This window comes from Ochotona curzoniae, unplaced genomic scaffold (genome assembly GCF_017591425.1).
Source record: "Ochotona curzoniae isolate NIBS_2020 unplaced genomic scaffold, NIBS_Ocur_1.0 contig_2692, whole genome shotgun sequence".
Lineage (NCBI taxonomy): Eukaryota > Metazoa > Chordata > Mammalia > Lagomorpha > Ochotonidae > Ochotona > Ochotona curzoniae.
Genome location: NW_024465556.1, coordinates 17,965,204 through 17,987,263, shown reverse-complemented (window position 1 = coordinate 17,987,263; position 22,060 = coordinate 17,965,204). Strand labels below are relative to the sequence as shown.

Below are 22,060 nucleotides of genomic sequence, written 5' to 3'. Positions count from 1 at the left end.
GTGACTAACAGATGGCAGGGTGTTCCTCCTTCTACTGCTTCTGATATACACTGCAATCACATGTTACCTTGAATCTATATAAATATATAGGGGTAGCAGTGTGCATGTATGTGTGTGTGTGTTTGTGTGTGTGTGTATGGGTGGGCAAGGGTATGCGTGTGTATGCAAGTGTGTTTATGTGTATGTATATGCATTCTGTGTGTGTGTGTGTGTGTGTGTGTGTGTGTGTGTGTGTGTGTGCTCATAACTGGCCAACAGAAGAAATGGATGCCCTCAGATACTCACCTCTTCCCTGTTAAGTGCATCAGGAGGGGCAGTAGCGGCCACGGCCAACAGCTTGATGGGAGTTGTGGTATCACTGAAAACATCTGATACCTCCTGAGTCATGGCCTCTTGCATCCGGGCTTTCAGATCCTTAAAAATATTTGTTTCATAAATGCCAATTTCCAGAACTATCTTAAAAGCATCTTGACTAATGTCCTGATTTTACTTACATACTCAATGAATACTTACTGTCAACTACCAATAAAGAATTAAACCAGGTGAACAGCTAGCCAGGCAAATATTTATTACCAAGCCCCAATAAAGAACTAAGCTAGCAGCTCCAAGAGACACTAATCCGGTCTAGCAGAAGGGGTAAGCCATGACCCTTATGTTCCTGGAGACTGATCTACCCAATGGAAAAGATCTTCCTTCCTCTCTTAGGGTCCTCCATGAAATAAAACTGGGAGCCACGGAGTGGCGCCACTAGGCGCAGAGAAGAGACAGAGTTCATCAGGACTCCTCCCATGCATAAGCCTGACTCCGACCAGAGTGGTTGGAAGGACTGTCTGCTGGAGGCACTGCCAGGTTTCTAAGCAATTTAGTACCTTAAGAGGCAAGAGAGCACAAAGAGCTCCTTTCACACGGCCACACTCCTGCTTATTTTCTGGATTTACATCAAAAAGTCTCCATCACCTCCCGTGTTTCACAAGGTGAAACAAGATCCTGGACAGTGGTATCTAATGATTTCCACTGTTAACAGGCAACTGTTTTTATTTTAACAAATATAAAATTGTTATTAATAAAATTAACAATGATGTACTGTTTTTTAAAGATTTGGTTACTTTTATTGCAAAGTCACATATACAGAGAGGAAGATCTTCCATCCTCTGGTTCACTCCCCAAGTGGCTGCAACAGCCGGAACTGAATTGATCCGAAGCCCGGAGCCAGGAGCTTCTTTCGGTTCTCCCACATGGGTGCAGGGTCCCAAGGCTTTGGGCCGTCCTCGACTGCTTTCCCAGGCCACAAGCAGGGAGCTGGATGAGAAGTGGGGCCGCTGGGACACAAACTGGCACTAAAATGAGATCCCGGCATGTGCAAGGCGAGGACTTCAGCCACTAGGCTGCCATGCCGATCTTGATGTGCTTCCCTTAAAGGAGATTAGGAAAAATACAACTTTTCAAACCCATGATTTCAAGATGGTTAAACTCTTAAGTTTAAAGAGAAATTCATTGTAACAAAAATATTAGGGGTGGGTGCTATGGCATAGTATGTTAAGCCTCTGCTTGCAGTGCCTACATGCCCTATAGACATGGTTCTCATGCCAGCTGCTCTACTTCCAATCCAACCCCCTGATAACAGCCTGGGAAAAGATTGAAAGACGGCTCAAGTTCTTCGGCTCCTGCACCCACATGGAAGGCCCAGAAGAATCTCCTCACTCATGGCTTCAAACCTGCCCAGCTCTTGCTATTCCAGCCACGTGGGGAGTGAACCAGCAGGTAGAAGACCTCTCTCTCTCTCTGACTCCTTCCCTCTCCATAACACTACCTTTCCAATAAAAACAAATAAATCCTTACTTAAAAATTAACCAATGAAAACACATGTGATATGTGGGTAAACCAAAACTCTTATAAGAACTCTTGACTGGGTGAAATTTGGAAAACACAATGTTAATCGCCATCACACTTAGATGAGCTCTTTCCCAAGCTCAGGTTCCACAGGGTCCTTGGTCACACTCTTCACTTTACCTTCAGGGAGTCCTGGAGTTGAGATGCAAGTGCCCGCGCCTGAGGACTCTCGCCTTCGCCTCTGGCAGCCAGGTCAGCCAGCTGTGCCGTGAGCTGGTCCACTCGGTCACACTTGGCAAGGAGATCTTGGCGATAAGGACCCATCATGACATTAGCCAGACGATGTCCTTCAGCCACAAGCCCTCGGATGGCAGCCTGACCTGCACCAAGAGGCAAACAGAGATTCTCAGAGACACACAGAGAAACAAGTGCAGTGCCACCCAACCAAGCTTTTTTTTTTCTCCAAGAACATTTAGTGCAAAGGAGGGGACTTCCTTCACAGAAGAAATGAGATGGGGGAAACGGAAAAGCATAAAGCAAAAACTAATTACCCAAAATCACATCATTCAGAGATAATGGACCTGAATGCTTCTTTCCAGTCATGTTTTTATGCATTCCAAATACCTACATACACATTCTGCATACATTTTTATTCCTTTATTCTACTTAACTTGAGCATTCTCCAGGTCACTAAAAATCGAGTTTAAAAAAAAAACAGATTAATTTATTTTTATTTGAAAGTCAGATATACAGAGAGGAAGATCTTCTGTCCACTGATTCACTCCCCACGTGGCCGCAACGACTAGAGTTACACCGATCCAAACCCAGGAGCCTCCTCCGGGTTTCCCATGCAGGTGTAGGATCCTAAGGCTTTGGGCCACCCTCTGCTGCTTTCCCAGGCCATGAGCAGGGAGCTGAATTGGGAACGGAGCAGCCAGGACATAAACCGGTGCCCATATAGAATGCAGACACTTGCAGGTGAAAGATTAACTAATTGAGTCATCAAACCAGCCCCAAGAGGTAAAAACTTTTTATAGCTCAATTCACATTCTTTGAACCAATTTGTTCCCCCAGTAGTAAATTACACATCTGCCTAATTTCTCAGTACTTAAATGAGTATCACCAATTTAAAAGTTGACTCTTTTATCCAAGCAATATAGCAAATGACATGGGCTTTTCAACTTCAGTAGGCTTGCTATCATAAAATGAACTTAATTCTTGCACAGCTATTCCTAAAATCTCCCAAATAATTGAATTTGGGAGTTATATATTCTATACATAACTGCATGATATCCTCACAGCTGAAATAACCTTGGCCACTAGATACCTTCTCAAAACCTGTATTTAATTGAGTGCTTTGCATGACCTGTAACAGAAAGACTACCACTGGGGCCAGGACTCTGGCATAGCAAGCTAATCCTCTGCCTGTGGCACTGGCACTTCATATGGGTGTTCATTTGCATCCTGACCGTGCCACTCCAATTCTGCTCCCTGCTTGTGGTCTGGGAAAGCAGCAGAGGATGTTCTAAGGCCTTGGGACCCTGCACCCACATGGGAGATTCCAAAGAAGCTGCTGGCTTCTGGCTTCAGATTGGCTTAGCTCTAGCCATTGTGGCCACCTGGAGAATGAACCAGCAAATGGAAGATCTCTCTTTTTCTCTGCCTCTCTCTCTCTGTAAATCTGCATTTCAAAAAAAAAAAAAAAGAAAGAAAGAAATAAGGAAGGGAGTAGGGAAGGCAGACAGGCAACTGAATGGAAATACACACAAAAGTGGCAACAACTAAGTTCAAGTTTCTGTTCTAACTGGAGCACTTTCCATTTGCCTACAGCAAAACTGTTAAAATAACTCTCAATTGGGCCCGGCGGCATGGCAGCCTAGTGGCTAAAATCCTTGCCTTGAACATGCCGGGATCCCAAATGGGCGCTGGTTCTAATCCTGGCGGCCCCACTTCCTATCCAGCTCCCTGCTTGTGGACTGGGAAAGCAGTCTAGGATGGCCCTGCACCCGTGTGGGATACCCAGAAGAAGTTCCTGGCTCCTGGCTTCGGATCGGCGCAGCAGTGGCCATTGTGGTCACTTGGGGAGTGAATCATCGGAAGGAAGATCTTCCTCTCTGTCTCTCCTCCTCTCTGTATATCTGACTTCCCAATAAATAAATAAATTTTTTTTTAAAGATTTATTTTTATTATTTTTTCATTGGAAAGGCGGATATACAGAGAGGAGAGACAGAGAGGAAGATCTTCCATCCGATGATTCACTCCCCAAGTGAGCGCAACGGGCCAATACCATGCCGATCCGAAGCCAGGAGCCTCTTCCGGGTCTCCCACGCGGGTGCAGGTTCCCAAAGCCTTGGGCTGTCCTCGACTGCTTTCCCAGGCCACAGGCAGGGAGCTGGAAGGGAAGCGGGGCTGCCGGGATTAGAACCGGCGCCCATATGGGATCCCGGGCGTGCAAGGCGAGGACCTTTAACCACTTGCGCCACCGCGCCGGGCCCAAATAAATTTTTTTTAAAGATTTCTTTTATTTTTATTACAAAGTCAGATATACAGAGAGGAGGAGAGATAGAAGTAGAGCTGCCGGGATTAGAACTGGCGACCATATGGAATCCTGGCTCATTCAAGGCAAGGACCTTAGCCACTAGGCCACGCCACCAGGCCCAAAAATAAATAAATCTTAAAAAAATAAATAACTCTCAATTAAATCATAAGAGTCTCATGCTGGGTTTGGAAATGTAATCACACCAAAAATGCCAGATTTATCAGTGGTTGAAGAACCACATGTAATCACAGGCGTCTCAAGATCTCTAGGAGCAACCTGTAGATTTGCAGTGAGACCAGCTTGACCAAGGTTAAGCACTCGGATGTCCTCACCGACTCCCCGGTCATCCACCGTGGGGTTGTCGATCCACCGCTGTGCTTGCTCAATCTTGCCCTCCAGGTGAACAGCTGCTTTGGTTGGTCTGCTGTTGGCCACGGCCCTGTTGGTTTTGGTCTGCAGGTTTTGCAGGGCTGTGGCTACCTGTTTGGCCAGTGCTCGGGCCTCTGGAGAATCTCCTTTCCCCCTGGAAAGAAAGAAAAAAAAAACAGACATCCTATCACATACGAACACTAACTACAGTGAAACAACTCAATTACTAGCGTCAAATGCTAAAGGTGACAAATTGTTAATGATTGGTAATAACTTGGAAAGTTTATCTACTTGACTCATTTAAATTAATATTGTTTTTATCCAAGTTAAAATATCTGATATTAGTTCAGGTCAGTCTAGTTAAGTTAATCTCAGTTGTAGCTGGGGGGGAAGCAAGCCGCATCCCAAGCCTGAATCCTCTGAAAACTCAAGTTCCCTCTGGAACTAAGCAGGCCTAGGCAGCCATGTTTGCTGTTCCTTCGTAGCTATGGTAGCAGAAGTAGTGGTCGAACCACCTTTTGAGCCCTAACTCTGCCAGGTGTCATTTAATCCCCGCAACAATCCTACACGGTAAATACCAGTACTGTTCAAAAAACAAAGGCGAGGCACAACACTGGGCAATCTGGCTTCTAGTGCTTCTCAAATTTCAGTGTGAATGAAAGTCACCTGGCACCTTGCTGTTACATACAGACTGTTAAATCCAACATCACAAGAGGGTATCTGGGGCAGGCTTCACAGGTGCAGACTCTGCAACATCCCAGGTGATTGTCAATTCACCCTTCGAAAGCATCACAGTCAACCCCTGGCAGCATTTGGTGCCAGAAAGTCCTATTCAGCCTAAGCCATGGCGGGTCAAAGTCAGAGGAAGAACCACCAAAGAAACAAAATCAACACGGTGAAACGGACGCAGAGGGCACTGTGAAGGTCTCGAGACAGGGGAGGGATGCTTCCCTGGTTGCTCCTATAAATTTCTGCTTTTTATTTGAACTCCTTCAACATTCCTTAGTAAGAGTATCAGCACAGAAATAAAAAAAGACAACCACAAGTGCATCACAAAGGATGATCACTGCCCCTAAAGCCTCACCACAAAGACGTCAGATTTTTGACCATGACGAAAATACACAGAATTGACTCACTTTCTATCTCAGAGTCACTAAGTCATGGAAAAGTCAACTTGAGACTAATCCTGTTTGTCTCATCTGTGGAAATGTAAATATTAGTCTACCTGACAGAATGATTCATTTGGCTGCGCTATAGATTTATGACTTTAAATTTCTAGATATTTCTCCCATGATAAAGCTGGACAAAGAAAGTATTGGTCCTGTTCATGACGACTCCTGCTGCCAAGAAATTATGTGTGAGATTACGTGTCATGGTAATGATGATCTATGGACCACACACAAAAGTCTACTGTTAATCATCATTAATTATCTCTTCCTCAGTAACCTCAAGTGCCATCTTAAATGAGTGCCATCTATGTATGTGAACATATATTACATTCTGAGAATACAAAATGCCTGCTTTTGAACATTTTGTAAATCTAATGGAAACCAACTGTATTAGTGAGTTAATATTTACACATACAATCAAGTTGATCATTTATATATATTCATTACTAAATAATTCAAGATTTGGAGCATAAAACAGTAATCTCCAAATGATTGACCCAAGCTGATCTCTATCACCACCACCTTCTATCAGAAATAGATCTACCCTGCTCCCATCAAGCTTGCTCAATGCTGGGCAGTATTTTTAGCTAGTACTGCCCTCTTAGTCAAGGGAAGACTTTAAAGGATTGTTTTGCTCTCTATAAATTAGGCATTCTCCTATGAAAGAACAGAAAAAGATATACTCAAGTTTCTCTTGAAAAACAGAGTATTTCAGATACTTGATTAGGTCTATCCATGGGGAATGCAGCTGAATGAGTAAGGTGGGGAAAAAAAGTTTTAATTTAATTCATTTTCAAGGGCAGAGAGACAGAGATGTTCTTTTTATCTCTCCCAAATGGCCAAGCTAGCACTGGAGCTGAACACTCACTACAGGTCTCACATGTCGAAGACTAGGCTCTAACTATTTGAGCGAACACCTGTTGCCTTGCAGGATGCTGGAAGCTGGCATCGGATGTAGAGCTAAAGCGTACCTATATGGGACATGGGTAGCACAAATGGTAACTCAACTGCTATGGGAAAAGCCTGTCCCCAAGGTTTGTTGTTGCTTGTTTGTTTGTTAAGATTTATTTGTTTATCTTGAAAGAGTTGCAGAGAGAGACAGAGATCTTCCACCTGTTGGTTTACTCTCTACATGGTGACAATGACAAGGACTGGGACAGGCTAGGGGCTTCATGAGAATCTTTCATGCAGTTGGCAGGGCCCAAATATTTGTACCACCTTCCCACTGCTTTTTTCCAGGTCCTCAGAAGGGATATGGATCAGAAGTGGGGCATCCCATACGGGATGTCAGCATTACAGGCAGCAGTTTTACCCACTATACCACAATGCTGCCTCCAAGTTCTACCTTTAATGTTATACCATTCCTTAGCACTCTTTCAACATGTGTTGCAAGTTTGACTTTTTTTTAAGAGAACATTAGGAGAAACATCTTCTCCTTATTATCAAAGTAGATACAATGAAAAAAACTTTCAAGAAGGAAGTTGTGGTGAGGATGATACTGCAAGAACAATTACCCAAGAGCTGGAATTTAAGAACCTTCTATATCTGCCACTCAAGAAATAACTCACTGTGGAAGAAATAAAGTACTGTCTTGTACCTTTCCCCTCCCCCCGCACACCCAACAGAATTTTTCATAGCTAACCACAAAAATGACTTCCCTTAAATGCCTGAGAAACAAGCATCTTAAATATCATATAGCAGGGACAAATCCAGTGTAGAAATTTAAAAAAAAAAACAGGGACAGCTACTGCGGTACAGAGCTAAGTTGCTGCCTGGAACTCCTGCACCCCATTTCAGACTGCCTAGGCCCGAGTCAGGCCTCCGCTTTTGATCCAGCTTCTTGCTAACCCACCATCTTGGATGCAGCGGATGATGGCTCAAGTGCTTGAGTTCTCGTCATCCCTGCGAAAAGACCTGCGTGGAGCTCTTGGCTCTGGAATTCAGCCTGGCTCAGCCCTAGCATTGCAAGGCATGTGGGAAACAAACCAGCAGATGGAAGATTGATCTACTTCCCTTTCAAATAAATAAAAATCAACTTTTAAAATAAATTTTATCATTACAAAAATTTTTGACCTCTCTCCAGGGACCAGTAGGTGGTACAGCAGGACAAGTCACTGCCTGTGACATTTGCACAGCACACGTGAGTGCCAGTCCAAATCTAGCTACACCACTTCCAATCTAACCCCCTGCAAAAAAACCTAGGAATGCAGGGGTCCAATTGCTTGGCTCCTTATCATCTATATGGAAAACCTGACTCCTGGCTTAGGCCTAATCCTGGCTGTTGGAGTCATTTGGGGAGTTTGGTAAAGGATAAAAGATCCCTCTTGTCTTTCCCTCCGTCACTCTGCCTTTCTGTTATATTGATCAATTAACCTTTAGGAAAAACAAACAAAAAAAACAAAAACAAAACAAAACAAAACAAAAAACCTCAGGCCTGATGCAATGGTTCAATGGCTAAACCCTCACTTTGCAAGAGCAGGATCCCATAAGAGTGCCAGTTCGTGTCCCGCCTGCATGAGGGCCACTTCCCATTGCTTATGGCCTAGCAAAGCAGTAGAAGATGGTCCAAAGCCTTGGAACCCTGCACCCATATGAGATACCCAGAAGGAGCTCCTAGATCCTGGTTTCAAACCAGCTTAGCTCTAGCAATTGGGGACATTTTGTGGGGTAAACCAACAGATGGAAGATTTTCTTTCTCTAACTCTTTCAGCTAAAAAAAAAAATACTAAATAAATAAATCCTAAAAAAGAAAGAACGAAATGAGTCTAATCTGATGTAGCCATGCCATACAACCAATGAGAATATATTGAAGGAACATCATACCTGCATTAAACTTGTGGGAATTCAACTGTTTGTGCTCTCAGAGAGAAAAAAGGAAGAGGGGGGAATATATCAAGAGAAACACATGAAAGGGCAATTTAAGGAATTAAATACATACTGTCTTCGTAAATCTGCCAATTTAGAAGTCAGAGCAGATATCTCTCCAAGGGAACGTAGGATGTCATCTCTTTCTTTAGGGTCATCACACAATTCTGCTATTTTCCGAGCTTCAGCCAAAGCCCCTCGAATCTGATCTTCTCCTTCGGGTCCACCGTTCGGATCCGCAAGCCAATTCTACACATGGAAATGGAGAAGTACACTGAAGCCTGCTCATGACCTGCTTCATTGAACCTAACACCATAAGAAATATTCTAAAAGTAAGCACTTGGCAAATCAGTGATCCCTTTCCACAATGTCAATTCCTTCATCTTAATAACAAATAGAATATTTTCATAAGTTTTATGTCATCTTTGATTTAATTACTAAGTTTCTCAAACATCTGTGGTTGTGAAATGCTTGAAAATCATTTTACCATAAAGACTATTAGAAAACTTAACACTGTCTAGCCAAATGAGCGAATGTAATTGTGAATTCTGGGACAAGAAGTTTTAACATACAATAATCTATCAAAAATATGATTTTCTTGGTATTCAGAGTACTTATTTTTAACAGAAATATCCAAAAGTAACATCTTATTTCAAAATATAGGTAAACATTAGTCTAAACCTGTGGTGGGAAAGGGGGCGCTGTTACCATTGGTAACTGCAAGATACCCATCGATCATCACTTAGAAGCACCCATTATCCACCCACAGCACATGGTGAGAGATGGTCTCGGGGGTAGGGAGAGGGGGTGGTGGGAATGTAGAGGGTATTTATGGACTAGTTCCCTTTTTCTTATGATTTTCACCCCTCCTAAAAACCACCATCACTACCTGGGCCGCATCAATCTTCTTCGCAATGCTCTGCTTGGAATTTGTCATGGCTTCCAGCTTGCGAGCTGCGTTTTCCACTTTGGCTGTGAGCACGTCCAGGCCCTGAGACACTTGCTGGGCTTTCTGCATGGCGACTGGTGAGGCTCCTTGTCCTCTGCTCACACAGACAGATGCCAAGATTAAACCCTCTCAAAGAACAAAGCGCTGCTAACAACAAACACCGTACATGTCATTTTCTTAACACGTTTGTCTTTCTCTTTCCCTAGTGAATCTGGGAAAGCAGAAGAGAAGAGGGAGAAGCAAAGCATGCCATGCAAACCAACTACTCTCTTTTGCCTTAGAAAATATACATTAGCTTTTTGGAATTGCATAAGTAACTTAAATAGCAAGCCATGCTTATTTCTCCTCCTGGTGGTGATTATATAATCAAACCTCACTTCAGTGAGAAATGGTGCTTAGGATCATATTAACTACAGAGGCTTTTGTTACCATAGTAATGTGTGCTTCAGAAATTCAGAGCCCATTAAGTTGTCTTCCTTATGGACAAGCAGGTATTGCAAATGTGTCAAGTCACAGCACAGAGTATTATGGAAAGTACCCTACGTTGGGATCAAATGGATCTGCAATCAAATCCTGACTCCTGGAATCTGTAGAACTTTCTTTAGAAAGGTTAACCTCAGGCTTCAGCTTTCTGACACAGAATCAAAGTAGGCCACAATATAGTAGCTGGCCTTGTTCTGTCACACAGCGGTTTCAGACTTTAATATAACAATATGAAAACATTCGGACAATACAGCAGTACAAACACACCACCTACCATTAATACTAAAGCATCATTATTGTTATAATGGATTGTAATCTTAAACATCTAACTTTCACTCCCAGAAATCATTTAATTAAATTAATATTGAGAGGCAAAAACAGCACACAGTAATGGGAACACACTCTTGCCCATGAAGTTCACGAAGAATGAACTGCATTATCTTCACCTCCACAGTGGTATGCTGCTACTACTATGAAAAAAAAATGTTGGCTAATAGAAATTTGTTTCCTTATCAAAACCACTTGAGCAAGAACCTCAGAGCATACCCCACATCCGGGACCTAGGGAGAGTGGGAAATTGGGTGGGCCTTCTCCCTTAATACCCCCCTTTAAACATGAAGGAAACAATATGGAAAAAATAATAGTCTTACCCACTTTCCTGTAGCCCTTGAACCTTTTTACCCTAATTAACTATGTAAAGATTGTGAAAACAAAACAAAACAAAACAAAAAAAAGAAAGAAATTTGTTTCCTTAAGAAGAAATTTTCTATGTCAACAAGTAAGACCAGCCATTCAGGATTTGGTAGAAGGGCAGCTATACCCATTCTACTCTGATCTTCTAATTTTAGAATGAGCTTCAGAACACCATGGTTTCTTTTAATATTAGTACAGATCTGTTATTCGTTAATCTAATGCTCTTTTTAAGATCCATCTTTTTTCAGCTCTACCAATACTTGTGGTAATAAACTCCATATATTTACCACCAGGTATATAAAAAGTATACACACACCATCTGCTTGAACTTGAAGTCTTTTTTTTTTTTACAAAACAAAACAGTGAAAGACTCTTAAGTTTTTCTTATGATGCAACATTTTTCCCTTCAAATTTAATTGCTCATGCTGAGAAAAATTTCTGACAAAAAGAGTCCAACTGTGGGGGTCAGTGTTGTGATACAACGTGAGCATCCCATATCATGGTGCTGGTTCAACACGAGGCTACTCAGCTTCCAGTCCAACTGCCTCCCAATGCATCTCTGTCATCCGCACAGACCAGGATGCAATGCCTGGCTGCTGGCTTCAGCCTGGCCCACACCCAGCTATTGCAGCCATTTGGGCAGTGATTCAACAGACAGAAGAGATATCTCTTCCTATCTTTCTCTTTGAAAGGTTTATTTATTTGTCTGACATGCAGAGTGACAGAGAAAACAAAGAGAGAGAGAGAGAGAGAGATCTTCCTTCAACTGGCTCATTTCCCAATGGCTGGGGCTGAGCCCAAACACGTGGGTCATGTTCCACTGTTCTTCTGGGTGCATTAGTAGCGAGCTGGATCAAAAGCACAGCAGTCCGAAGTTGACTCAGCACCCTTATGAAATGCCAGCACAGCAGGTGCTGGCTTAATCCCTTGTACTATAATACTGCACCTGATAAATCTCTCTCCTTTATTTTTAAAGAGTCAAACTGAAGAAGCAAAAATACTTAGAGGCTATGTAGTGTTTTCATTCAATATAAAGTTTACTTAGAATCTAACACCCCAACCTAAGTAGAGAGTATCAATGAAGCTCCTGTTATTCCATTTTAGGCACTACATTGTTAAACTGTTGGGAATATTACAAAAGGATCACAGCGAAGTAGCTTTCACATTTTTCGTCATGAAAAGCCGCTGCAGGCTCCACTGTGAAGCAGGCTCATAACCGTTCATCACTGTTCTAGCCTTTCTCTTTACAGATTAACAGCCAATCCCATAACAACCACCTCCTTTTCTTGCTCGTATCCATCTTTCTCTAAACTCACAGAATTCAATGCATTTGAGAATTCCAAGTGAAAGCTGTTCATCACATTGTGAAAAGGCTGCAGACAAAAAGAGCCAGAAATAAGAAATCAGAGAGCCAAGAATCTTGACACACTGCACTGGCATGTTTCAGAATGGAAACAAAACTTCTTTCTGTCCTTTCTGAGGGTTCTTGTACTGCGCATGACAAGGGAGACTGCTCTGAGCAGAACAGGCTCACTGAACAAGATGGGATCCCACTGATTTAGGCGTTTTCTTCTTCCCTTCTGGGCAGAGGAGACCCCATCTGCAGCCCTGATGCAACCAGGGCACAGGGAACCCACGAAACTCCAGCACTGCCCCTAACAGTGCATGGGCATGTTCAGATGTATTTTTCTGGGTGGAGACCAAAATTCCCTCAGATTAGAAAAGTAATCTTGAACCAAGTAAGATTAAACCATTCCTTAAGGATTGGTCTCTTTAGTCTATGGTTAGAGAGCGGGTATAACGGTAGGTAAGCCCACTGAGGAGTGTTCTTGAGCCTGTTTTCCTGGAGACCCTGTGTATCCCAATTATCTCAAGATGTTTCATGGCATTATTACAGTAAATCTAGGCATCTATGCCAATGTCCCGTCCCACATTGATTCTACTTAATGTTCACACTATAAAACTCCATTTAGAACTTAATTAATTCCATGAATGAATACCAAATAAATCTATAATACATACTGAGTTAATGAAGAAAAAAAAAAGCTCTCAAATCCAAAGCTTGAAGAGCATAAAGGGAAGGTAAAAGAGTTATAAGACAAAACAAATAATGATGAAACAGACACGCAGACAAGACCACCAGAAATGACGTACTTAGGAGATAAACTATTTCACTGACTCTTAAAAGCTATGGTTCATAATTCCTATGTTTTTATACTTCATGTTTCTTCCCATCTATAATAAAAGATACCTAACCATGCCAGACTTTATCACTGCCCCTTATATCATTACATAAGCCTATGACTAGAAACGAAAAAACAAATAGAAAAATGAAACATAGATTTCTACTTCAATTTCAGTCACAAAATACATTTCTACTTTATTAACAGACATTCCCATACCTTTAAAAGTCCTGCCGTGTTCATGTCCATTTCAAAAGAATGAATAGAATATCTATTTTATCTACCAGCCACGGACAAAATGGACTTGCTTTCTGAATCACCCTGCCAGGAGTAAGTCACCCACTGTTGGCCTGCTAAGGGCAGAGGAGACGTACCTGGCTCGGAGGTCAGCCACCTGGTCAGTCATCTGCCCAAGCATTTTGCAGGTTCCCAGGATCTCCCTGCGCTCCTTGCCTGCACAGAGCTCACCAACTTTTCCAGCTTCGTCCAAGATCTGCCTGATGGCCTGTTCACCGGCATCCCCTAAAATAAACAGATATTCAATATCTATCCTGTAGATATATTAATCATTTACAGGGGATACTTTACAAGTCATTTCATTCATGAAGGGATGGACAAAACAAGTGAATAGAAGGCAATCCATCTAACAGCTAACATCTAAGCAGTGCCCTTATGACCACCGGCTGAGGTTTCAACCGCAGACACTGCTAGAAATAATACTTACAGCCATATCCATCTGGAGATGCAAAGCAGCTTGTGGTAAGAATATGGATAATAAAAACAGGCCCTAACAATTTTATAGTACTTAGTACCTCCAGCCTCCACTGGGCTTTTCACAGTCATTCAAATAGTAATCTAAAACTGAATATTAGATTAGAAAATCCACAAAGCCTAGCTCCATTTCCTATTTGGGTCTTATCTTTACACATCCAATTTCATTTTCCACTCCTTTTTGGCATCACCTTTTAATCTGCTAAATGAAGTACCTTGTCAACAAACATAGAACTCTGCCCAATGGAATCAACAAGAGCAGAGGTTTTATCAAAATCATTGCCTGAGTCACGGTTGAGCCAAACATTTTGCAAGGGACACCCAGCTCAGCCTCAGTATTCCTCCACGAGGAGAGGTGAAACAGGCTATTGCCCTTCACCTGCTGAAGGCCTGGGAATTTTTCAATGAGCAAAACTACCAGGGTGTGCCGCTGCATGTCCCAGCAGCTCCCCGAGACTTGTGAGACTGTGAGAGAATTTCTTCTTTCACCAGTGTCTGTTTTCATCTTTCTGTTTTCTCTATCAGAAACACAGAACTCGAGGGTTACCTGGGGAGGCGCTGGGGTCACGGAGCCAGCCCTTGGCCTGATTCAGCTTGGAGTCGATGGAGGCCAGCGCTCTCTTCATGGCTTCCGTGTCCTTCGGATAGAAACCTCAGTTGTTATCTTTGCAAAAAGGGAGATTCCACAACACAGAGTGAGACAGAGGAGCAGAGAAAGCATCAACGTACAAGAGGCAAGGGAGTGCTACGACAGCCTCCAAGGTAATCTTATCACACCACCATTCTTGTTTTTCTGTCAAAATGCAGCATCTTGCATGCAAATCTGCAGTTAATTCGATTCTCTTTCCTGCCATTCGTACTGCTAAAACTGTGGAAACTGGTGAGATTGCTCAAGCCGAAAGATGCTTCATGTTTCCAGCAGGAAAAGCCCTGTTGTCACATGCCCCATCATCAGCCTTCCCGCTAGTCGACATCCACCTACTCCTGCAGCCTTGCCAAAGCCCTCCCTGCTCCCAGGAAGCCTCATTAGCATGTGCTGCCACAAGTCACAGTTCTTTTACATCTTATTTTCAAATACACGTACTGAATGATGTTTCCCTGTATTTAATTAATCTAAAAGCTTGGAATTACTGGTTGGAAAAAAAAAACCCTGAAAATGTTAATCTAGCAAGTTAGTGTAAATTCTATAAATGACCCACTAAATATAATGCAAGAAAAAAAAATGTTTTTGTGGCCCTTCCTGAACTCCTCCTTCATAGTTTCCTAACTGCCCCTAACCTGAAGAAGATAGGACAAAATTAATGACACCTGATTTTCATGTACAACTTGGCTTCATGATGACTGGCATAAAATTAGCATACCATTTTTAAAGATACAGCCTGACAAGCTGAAGCAAGAAACTGACCAGTTAAAAATATTTATATACTGTGAAATATTTTAACAGGGAAGAATACAAAGAACAATATAACAAATAGCTATGTAAAATTTGCATTTAACTTCTTAAAGACACTCTAACTTCTTTTTTTTTTTTTGCTTTAGACAACTGATTCTTAAACAGTTCATCAAAGTACAACTGACCCTTAATCAGTTCAAAGTTCATTGAGTTAACCCCTAAAATTCTAGCCAATGTCTCATGTCCCTAATTTTCTTCCTAGTCTAATCCTGCAGTACCAGTTTTTCGGAGGTGTTATATTACCAGCTCTCCACCAGGGGGCATGAGAAGCAACCCTGCTTTAAGGCAAACTAGAGCTGGCGCCAGCACAAAGGCACTAGTGGCAGTGCTCAGCCTGACATGTGCCTTTCCAAAGTGCCAATTCATGGGATGGAACTCCCAGCTTGAGGAGTCCCTCTTTCCCCTCAGAAAGAAATACAGGTTGCTCTGTTGTAATCTTGGCTACCTAAGGCAGTAAAACAAAATTCTTAGCCATGTAACAAAAAAGAAATAAAATTATTGGAAGTGGGATGGGGAGAAAAGGAAGGGAAAACACCATTCACCTGGGATTGTGACAGCTATCAATAAAAACCAGAGAAAGAACATAGCAATATCCATTCACAATTAGTACAAGTAAACAAGCAGTGCTTTGGGAAGGGCATCGATTCTCATGTGGTTTAAGTATCTGCACCTTTCTTCCACCATGTTTTACATTAACTGATAAAAGCAAAATTTACCTTCAAAAATAATGCAAAGGTCAAGCTTGGCTTAACTCCAAGTCAGCGAGGCCTACATTAGTGTTGTGAAGAGAGCCCCAGACAGCCTCTACCATCTGAGAGACAGATGGCATTCAGGGCCTACTAAGTGTTGCAGAAGATGACCCAACCTGACAGGGTGGCCTAAAACTACAAGTTCTCACTTAGGAAGCATCAGCACCCTGTGGAGGAATCATATTAGCGTAAAAAATATTTAAGTTAAAATCTGGCATGATGATTGAACTGACTAATCCTCTGCCTGCAAAAGCAGGCATCCCCCAGATGGGCACCAGTTCATGTCCTGGCTGTTCCATTTCTGATCCAGTTCACTGCTTATGGCCTGGGAAAGCAGCGGGGGAAGGCCCAAAGCTTCAAGATGCTGTACCTGCTTGGGACACCCAGAAGAGACTCTAGGCTCCTGACTCATGGCTTCAGAATAGCTCTGGCTGTCACAGCCATGTGGGAAGTGAACTAGTGGGTGAAAGATCTTTCTATCTCCTTCTCTCTGTAAATCTCCTTCTCCAATACAAATAAGTAAATCTTTTTTTTTAAAATTCATTAACAACCATTTCCCTAACACTTTATTTTCAGTGAGAAAAATATACGATATTTATTTATAACCTTCCAGAAATCTAAAGTCAAATGAAAAAACGTTTTCAATATTTATTCTAGTGGTAAAGGCTATTAGCTGGAAACACTAACTTTAATGAAGGATTTCCCACACATTAAGTTCTGTTTTAGCTGCTCCCTTCCCCACCCCATTACTTCACTGATTCTCAAATTTAAATGTAATTTCATTTGCAAATTAAGAAATAAGCAATCATTCCTAGAAATCCAGTTTGATCACTGATGTGTTGACTCCAAACTTCATAACATTCTTTTGTATCGGATGAAGCTTCCGAATTTTCTTTTACCAAGGATTCCACTCCCCTTCTATAACAGAAAACCTCTGCCTTGTCAGTTTTGGCTCTGATTACTAATACACAGAAAGGGACTGACTCTGTGGTGTCAGGGCTGGGGGTTAGGCAACTGCCTGCAGTGCCCATATGCACACCGGTTCACATCCTGGCTGCTCCACTTTCAGTCCAGCTTTTTGCTAATGCACCTGGAAAAGCAGCAGTGGATGGCCCGAGTGGCTGGGCCGCTGCATTCAAGTGGAAGACCTGAAAGAAGCTCTGAGCCTTTCTCAGAAGCTTTGGCTTTCTCTTTCTCTCTATAACTCTGCCTTTCAAATAAGTAAGTCATTTCAAAAAGGAAAATGCATAGGAAATAAGCTCTGGAAATCAAATGCATAATCCTCACTGGCATAAATAACCACATTTATTTTCCAATGCACCAAAGGCACTAACACACAATGGAGAAAATAGCTGTGCTTTAGTCATCATCCTCAAAAACCACTTCTTTTCTCTCCTGATAAAGCTCAAATGCCACCGCAATGCAAGGAGAGAATGTGATTTTGAGGAAGTAATTTACTTCTGAGTAGCAAATGCAACAACATCAGGAGTTAAAATTATGAAATGCTCATTTTCCCCTGAAAAGAACCGACAATGAATTTGAACAAGGATGCAGTTTTAGACTAGAAATTTCTCTTTTTTTAAAAAAGATTTTTTTATTGGAAAGTTAGATACACAGAAAAGAGGAGAGACAGAGAAGAAGATCTTTTGTTCATTGATTCAATGAACAGCTGAAGCTTGAGCCAATCCAAACCCAGGAGCCCGGAGCCAGAAACTTCTTCCGGGTCCCTTACATGGGTGCAGGGTCCCAAGGCTTCGGGTCATTCTCTCCTGCTTTCCCAGGCCACAGGCAGGGAGGTGGATGGGAAGCAGGGCCACTGGGATTAGAAGATCATGACAACTTTGCTGACCAACCGCATTGTATAACACAAAGCACTGTAACTCATCTTGGCATGCATGTCTACGTACCTGGAGTGTAATCTGGGTGTGAAACAGAAGGGAATGCTGCACCTACATTTGGGTACTCTTTTCCACTAAAGCTCAAATTTAGGAAAGAAAAACATGCCTACCAATCTCCTACTGGGTTTTTGCTTTGTTTTGCTTTTACAGAGCGTAACCAGATTAGGCCTGGCTGTGCAGCTTGGTTTCCCTCTACTTTGGTCCCTTACCAGAAAACATGTTTGGTCAGATGTTAAAGCGGGGGTGGGGTGGGGGGGTGGAGGGGGGTGGGAACGGATTGTAATAGCATCCTCCCTAACACACCAAAAGTTTGAAGAACATCCTGAAGGAGAAGCCATTTTTACTTGCTTTCTTGGTACCTGAAATACTCCTGTACAAGTAAATATCCATGTGGGCCTCAAGAACGTGTGCTAGCAATTCTCATGACAATCAGGAGCAACTACAATCAGAAAAGTTAAGTCCTGCAACCTGAAGATTCTAAAATGGTAAAAATGTAAATATGGATAATAAGGTGTGCTAACCCTTCTCCCTGTAATATTGCCCTTTCTCCTTCCTCCATTGCCAGTCACGCTCTCACACTCTTCCAAATCGATGCACTAAAACAACAGAACAGTTAGGACAGTACATTGGAATCCTACAGAATACATCTAGACAAGCGCATGTCATCTCCTAGAACTTCAAACAAGTTATATTGCTGCAAAGGCCTCTGTTAACCTCCAAGAACAGCTTCCCAGCTCCAAAAATCTCTATGAGCACAAAGCAAGGTACTAGCTAAAGATAATTTCTATTAACAGGAAAACCCCAAATTTTTTTTGACAATTTGAAGAGGGTATGAGATAGTGCCTGATTAACTTTATTTCAGTCTCCTAGAGGTAAGTCTTTCATTCAATGTTAGCTGCTAAAACAAACAGGGTACTCATAAAAAGCAACCCCATTTTTTAAACCAAATACCAACCAACTGTGACATCCCAATGACCTGCAGCCAGGGTTAGTAGTACAAGATATTCTAACGCTTCCTTCTCTGTTTAAATAATGTTTTGGGCAAGACACCTGAGCCAGCCGTTACTTTTACCCACTGCCGGCCCAGGACTAGAGACCCACAATGGGAAGTCTGAAAATTGGTCTCTAATGACTACAGGTGCAATGCTGCAGGAATGCCCATATAGGGCTCAAAAATCTTCACAGTGAAATGTTTGTAAATTTTTCTCTCACTTCCTCTTCCCAACATGCATCAAGGTACAAGCAATATAAATTCAAGAAAACGTATAGAGGGCTAGATACACAATAGGAAGACTTAAAACTAAAACCAAATCCTTTGATTCTTTATACTCTTAGGATCATTCAAAGATGACTGTTGATTTAAGAGAGGGACATTTCTTCCTTTCAAAAGAAGTGTTTAAAGTTACTTGCAAATGTATAAATTTGCAGTTTGAATGTAGACATTAAAGATCTTTTAAAAATCAGCTATTACATTGCCTCTTATAATCTAAGCTTATTCAGCAAACACGGTTTTACCAAGTATTTTTTCCACTTACTTTCTTCCCACAGTTTTCTAGAGGAACCATCACTTTCCAGAATACTGTACCCATGGGGAAGCATGAAACAAGTGTGGTAAGACAAATTAAATCATGCAGTAATAGGGGCAAGAGGGAGTAAAAGACACTCTATGCAATGAATACAATTGGGAGCCTCATGGTAACAGCCAGACGCAAGGTCTGATGAATTGATGTACTGGGCACAGCAGAGTCATGATACTACTAAATTCAAAAACAGCCCAAATCCTCATGATCAGTTTCCCTTTTCAAGGTGAAATTTTATCCCAAAATGTCCTTGTAACTGATAAAAACAGTGAATGATACCAAAGGGTTAGGAGAGGCAGAGAGAGTAAGGACAGAGTTGGGAATGAGACTTATCACACACTTTTGGTATATGCCTGCAGAGCATTTTGGTTTTCAAGCCAAATAATTGCACAAATGCAAACTCGGGTGAAAATAATAAACATCTCTTGTTCACTCCGATTTCATTATATATTTAAGCTCCTTCCCCCTGCAATTATTTACTTTTTTTGTTTCTGATAAAGTTAGCATTCGAACAACCTCACCTCCTCCAACATAATCATAAGACCGAGACAGTTGCAAGACCACATGGTGAGGACAGATCTAGAACCTTGTGCATCTCCTCAAGTGCGGAAAGCTATTTCTGGAAAACTCCAGGCATCAGACTTAAAATAATAACAACAATGATAGCTGCAGCAGCTTTTGATAGTGCCTGCACAAAATACGGCTCGGTTATACTCATTCACTAAATAATGGGTAACTTTCCCCCTCCAAAAATAAACACAAAGGTTAAACGTCTGTTCTGCCTTATTACTATCCCATCTGCTTGAAGCTAAGAGATCAGGTTAGGAAACTATACGGTCAGAAAGAACTCTGCTGTTTTACAGCCCAGAAAGCAGCACATGCGGTGAGCCACAAACCCAAGTTAGGAAAACTTTCTGATACACTTTATTTCCTTTATCTATATAATGTTGAAAGCTAAGATGAGCGTGAAGGGGCCTCATCTCAGCTCTCTAGGCTGCACATTCTCACCATAGCTTAAAATCTCAGAGACACATCTTCCAAAGCAAAATTTTAGAGAATACTGGTAGGAGAGGCATACAAAGACAGCACTAGTTCAAAGTAAATCAGGGGTCATTCAGCTGCCTGGGAAAACTGGTCCCCCATGTGGAAGTCGGTGGGAATGATGAGGCCAGAAATCTTCCAAGAGTCTGTTCAAAGAGCCGAAAGTACCAACCACAGAGAAGCCTGACATTGACTGTGTATCAGTATCTTGTCTTTTGCATCCCTCCCCAAAACAGTTCAATAGCAGCCAGGTCAGGCTGCCCAGAACAGCCCAGAGTCGCGTATTAAGTCACATTCTGACGTATGTTCGAGCACAGTGTTACACACCGGCACACAGAATAAGGCACAGCACACAGCACAAGAAAACCCCACAGACATGCTTTTTCTCTTTTTAAGCAACAAAAAAAAAAAAAAAAGAAAGAAAGAAACTAAGAGGCAAGAGAAAGCTTACCTTCTAAATGTGAGAAAAAGAATAAAACAAACAAGAGAACAAAAAAGATGCATAAAGAAGTCATAAAAGGGAAGTAAAAGTTGTTTAAGTATGCACAAGTGAAACTAAATCAAATGTTAAAGACTTAAAATTATTTTTACCATAGAAACTTAGAATACACTCTTAGAACCTGCTCAAGAATCCCATGTCAATGAAAAAATCTGGAGTTACGGTAGGCTGACTATTTACGTGCATGGTTAACTTAGGTGACTTTGAGCCCCACTTCGATCTTACCATAGAGGTGTCCTGTAAGAGAGACACAGCCCTGCTGCTCCCAGCCTGCTGTGTGGCCCCGAGGTAACACCTGGGCCACAGGCTGGAATGCGGGGTCCTGGGGACAGTTTGTCCCACTACTACCTGTAACCTGAGCTCCCATAAGGCAAGTATGGACCCAGGGTCCCTATTCTCCAAGAACCGGAAGGTCTGTTCACAGTCACTATACACAAAGAAATAGACTGAAAAACTGGCAATACAACACTGCTGCTGATCAGTTCCAAAGGCCATTAACCCACTTCCCTGGAGCCCAGTAAGCGGACTCTAGACAGGGTAAAGGGCCCCTTCCAACCAACTACATACAGAAACACTAATATTTTAGTTAAACTTTTTTACAGAAAGTACAATGACCCAGAGAAACAACTGGACATGCCAAGACTTTTCTCTGGGTCCAAGGTCAGTTGAAGAAGTTCAAAAGGCAGAGTCCGTGTTTGACTTAGTCACCTAGCAACAACCACCCACATAAAAGGCAAGGCTCCCACCCAAACAGTATAAAATCAGAACTGCTCCACCAGCCCAACCAGTGAGATTCCAGCCCCAAAGAAAAACCACAGGCCTCAGCCTTCAACCGATATTCACCTCACAGGTGGATTTAACTTGGTTCTACCTTGGTACAAAGGAGACGTGCAAAGATGCCAGGTGACCCATGGCAAAAAATGTGAGGGAAAAGCTACTTTCACACTATTTGTATACTCTTATGCTGGGCACAGTTACAACATAAATGT

At 42.1% G+C, this 22,060-nt stretch overlaps 1 protein-coding gene across 2 annotated transcripts in view; it reads right to left on the bottom strand.

Annotated features, from left to right (window-relative positions):
• The window catches only part of VCL (vinculin), a 99,241-nt gene that overhangs the window by 16,571 nt on the left and 60,610 nt on the right, over positions 1-22,060 (bottom strand). For both annotated transcript variants that reach the window (XM_040975990.1, XM_040975991.1), the window contains exons 7-13: positions 14,399-14,489; positions 13,455-13,602; positions 9,662-9,815; positions 8,846-9,021; positions 4,702-4,892; positions 2,011-2,210; positions 286-414 (exon numbers count right to left, since the gene is read on the bottom strand). In XM_040975990.1, the coding sequence (XP_040831924.1) occupies positions 286-414; positions 2,011-2,210; positions 4,702-4,892; positions 8,846-9,021; positions 9,662-9,815; positions 13,455-13,602; positions 14,399-14,489 (1,089 nt within the window). The remainder of the gene's footprint in view (positions 1-285; positions 415-2,010; positions 2,211-4,701; positions 4,893-8,845; positions 9,022-9,661; positions 9,816-13,454; positions 13,603-14,398; positions 14,490-22,060) is intronic.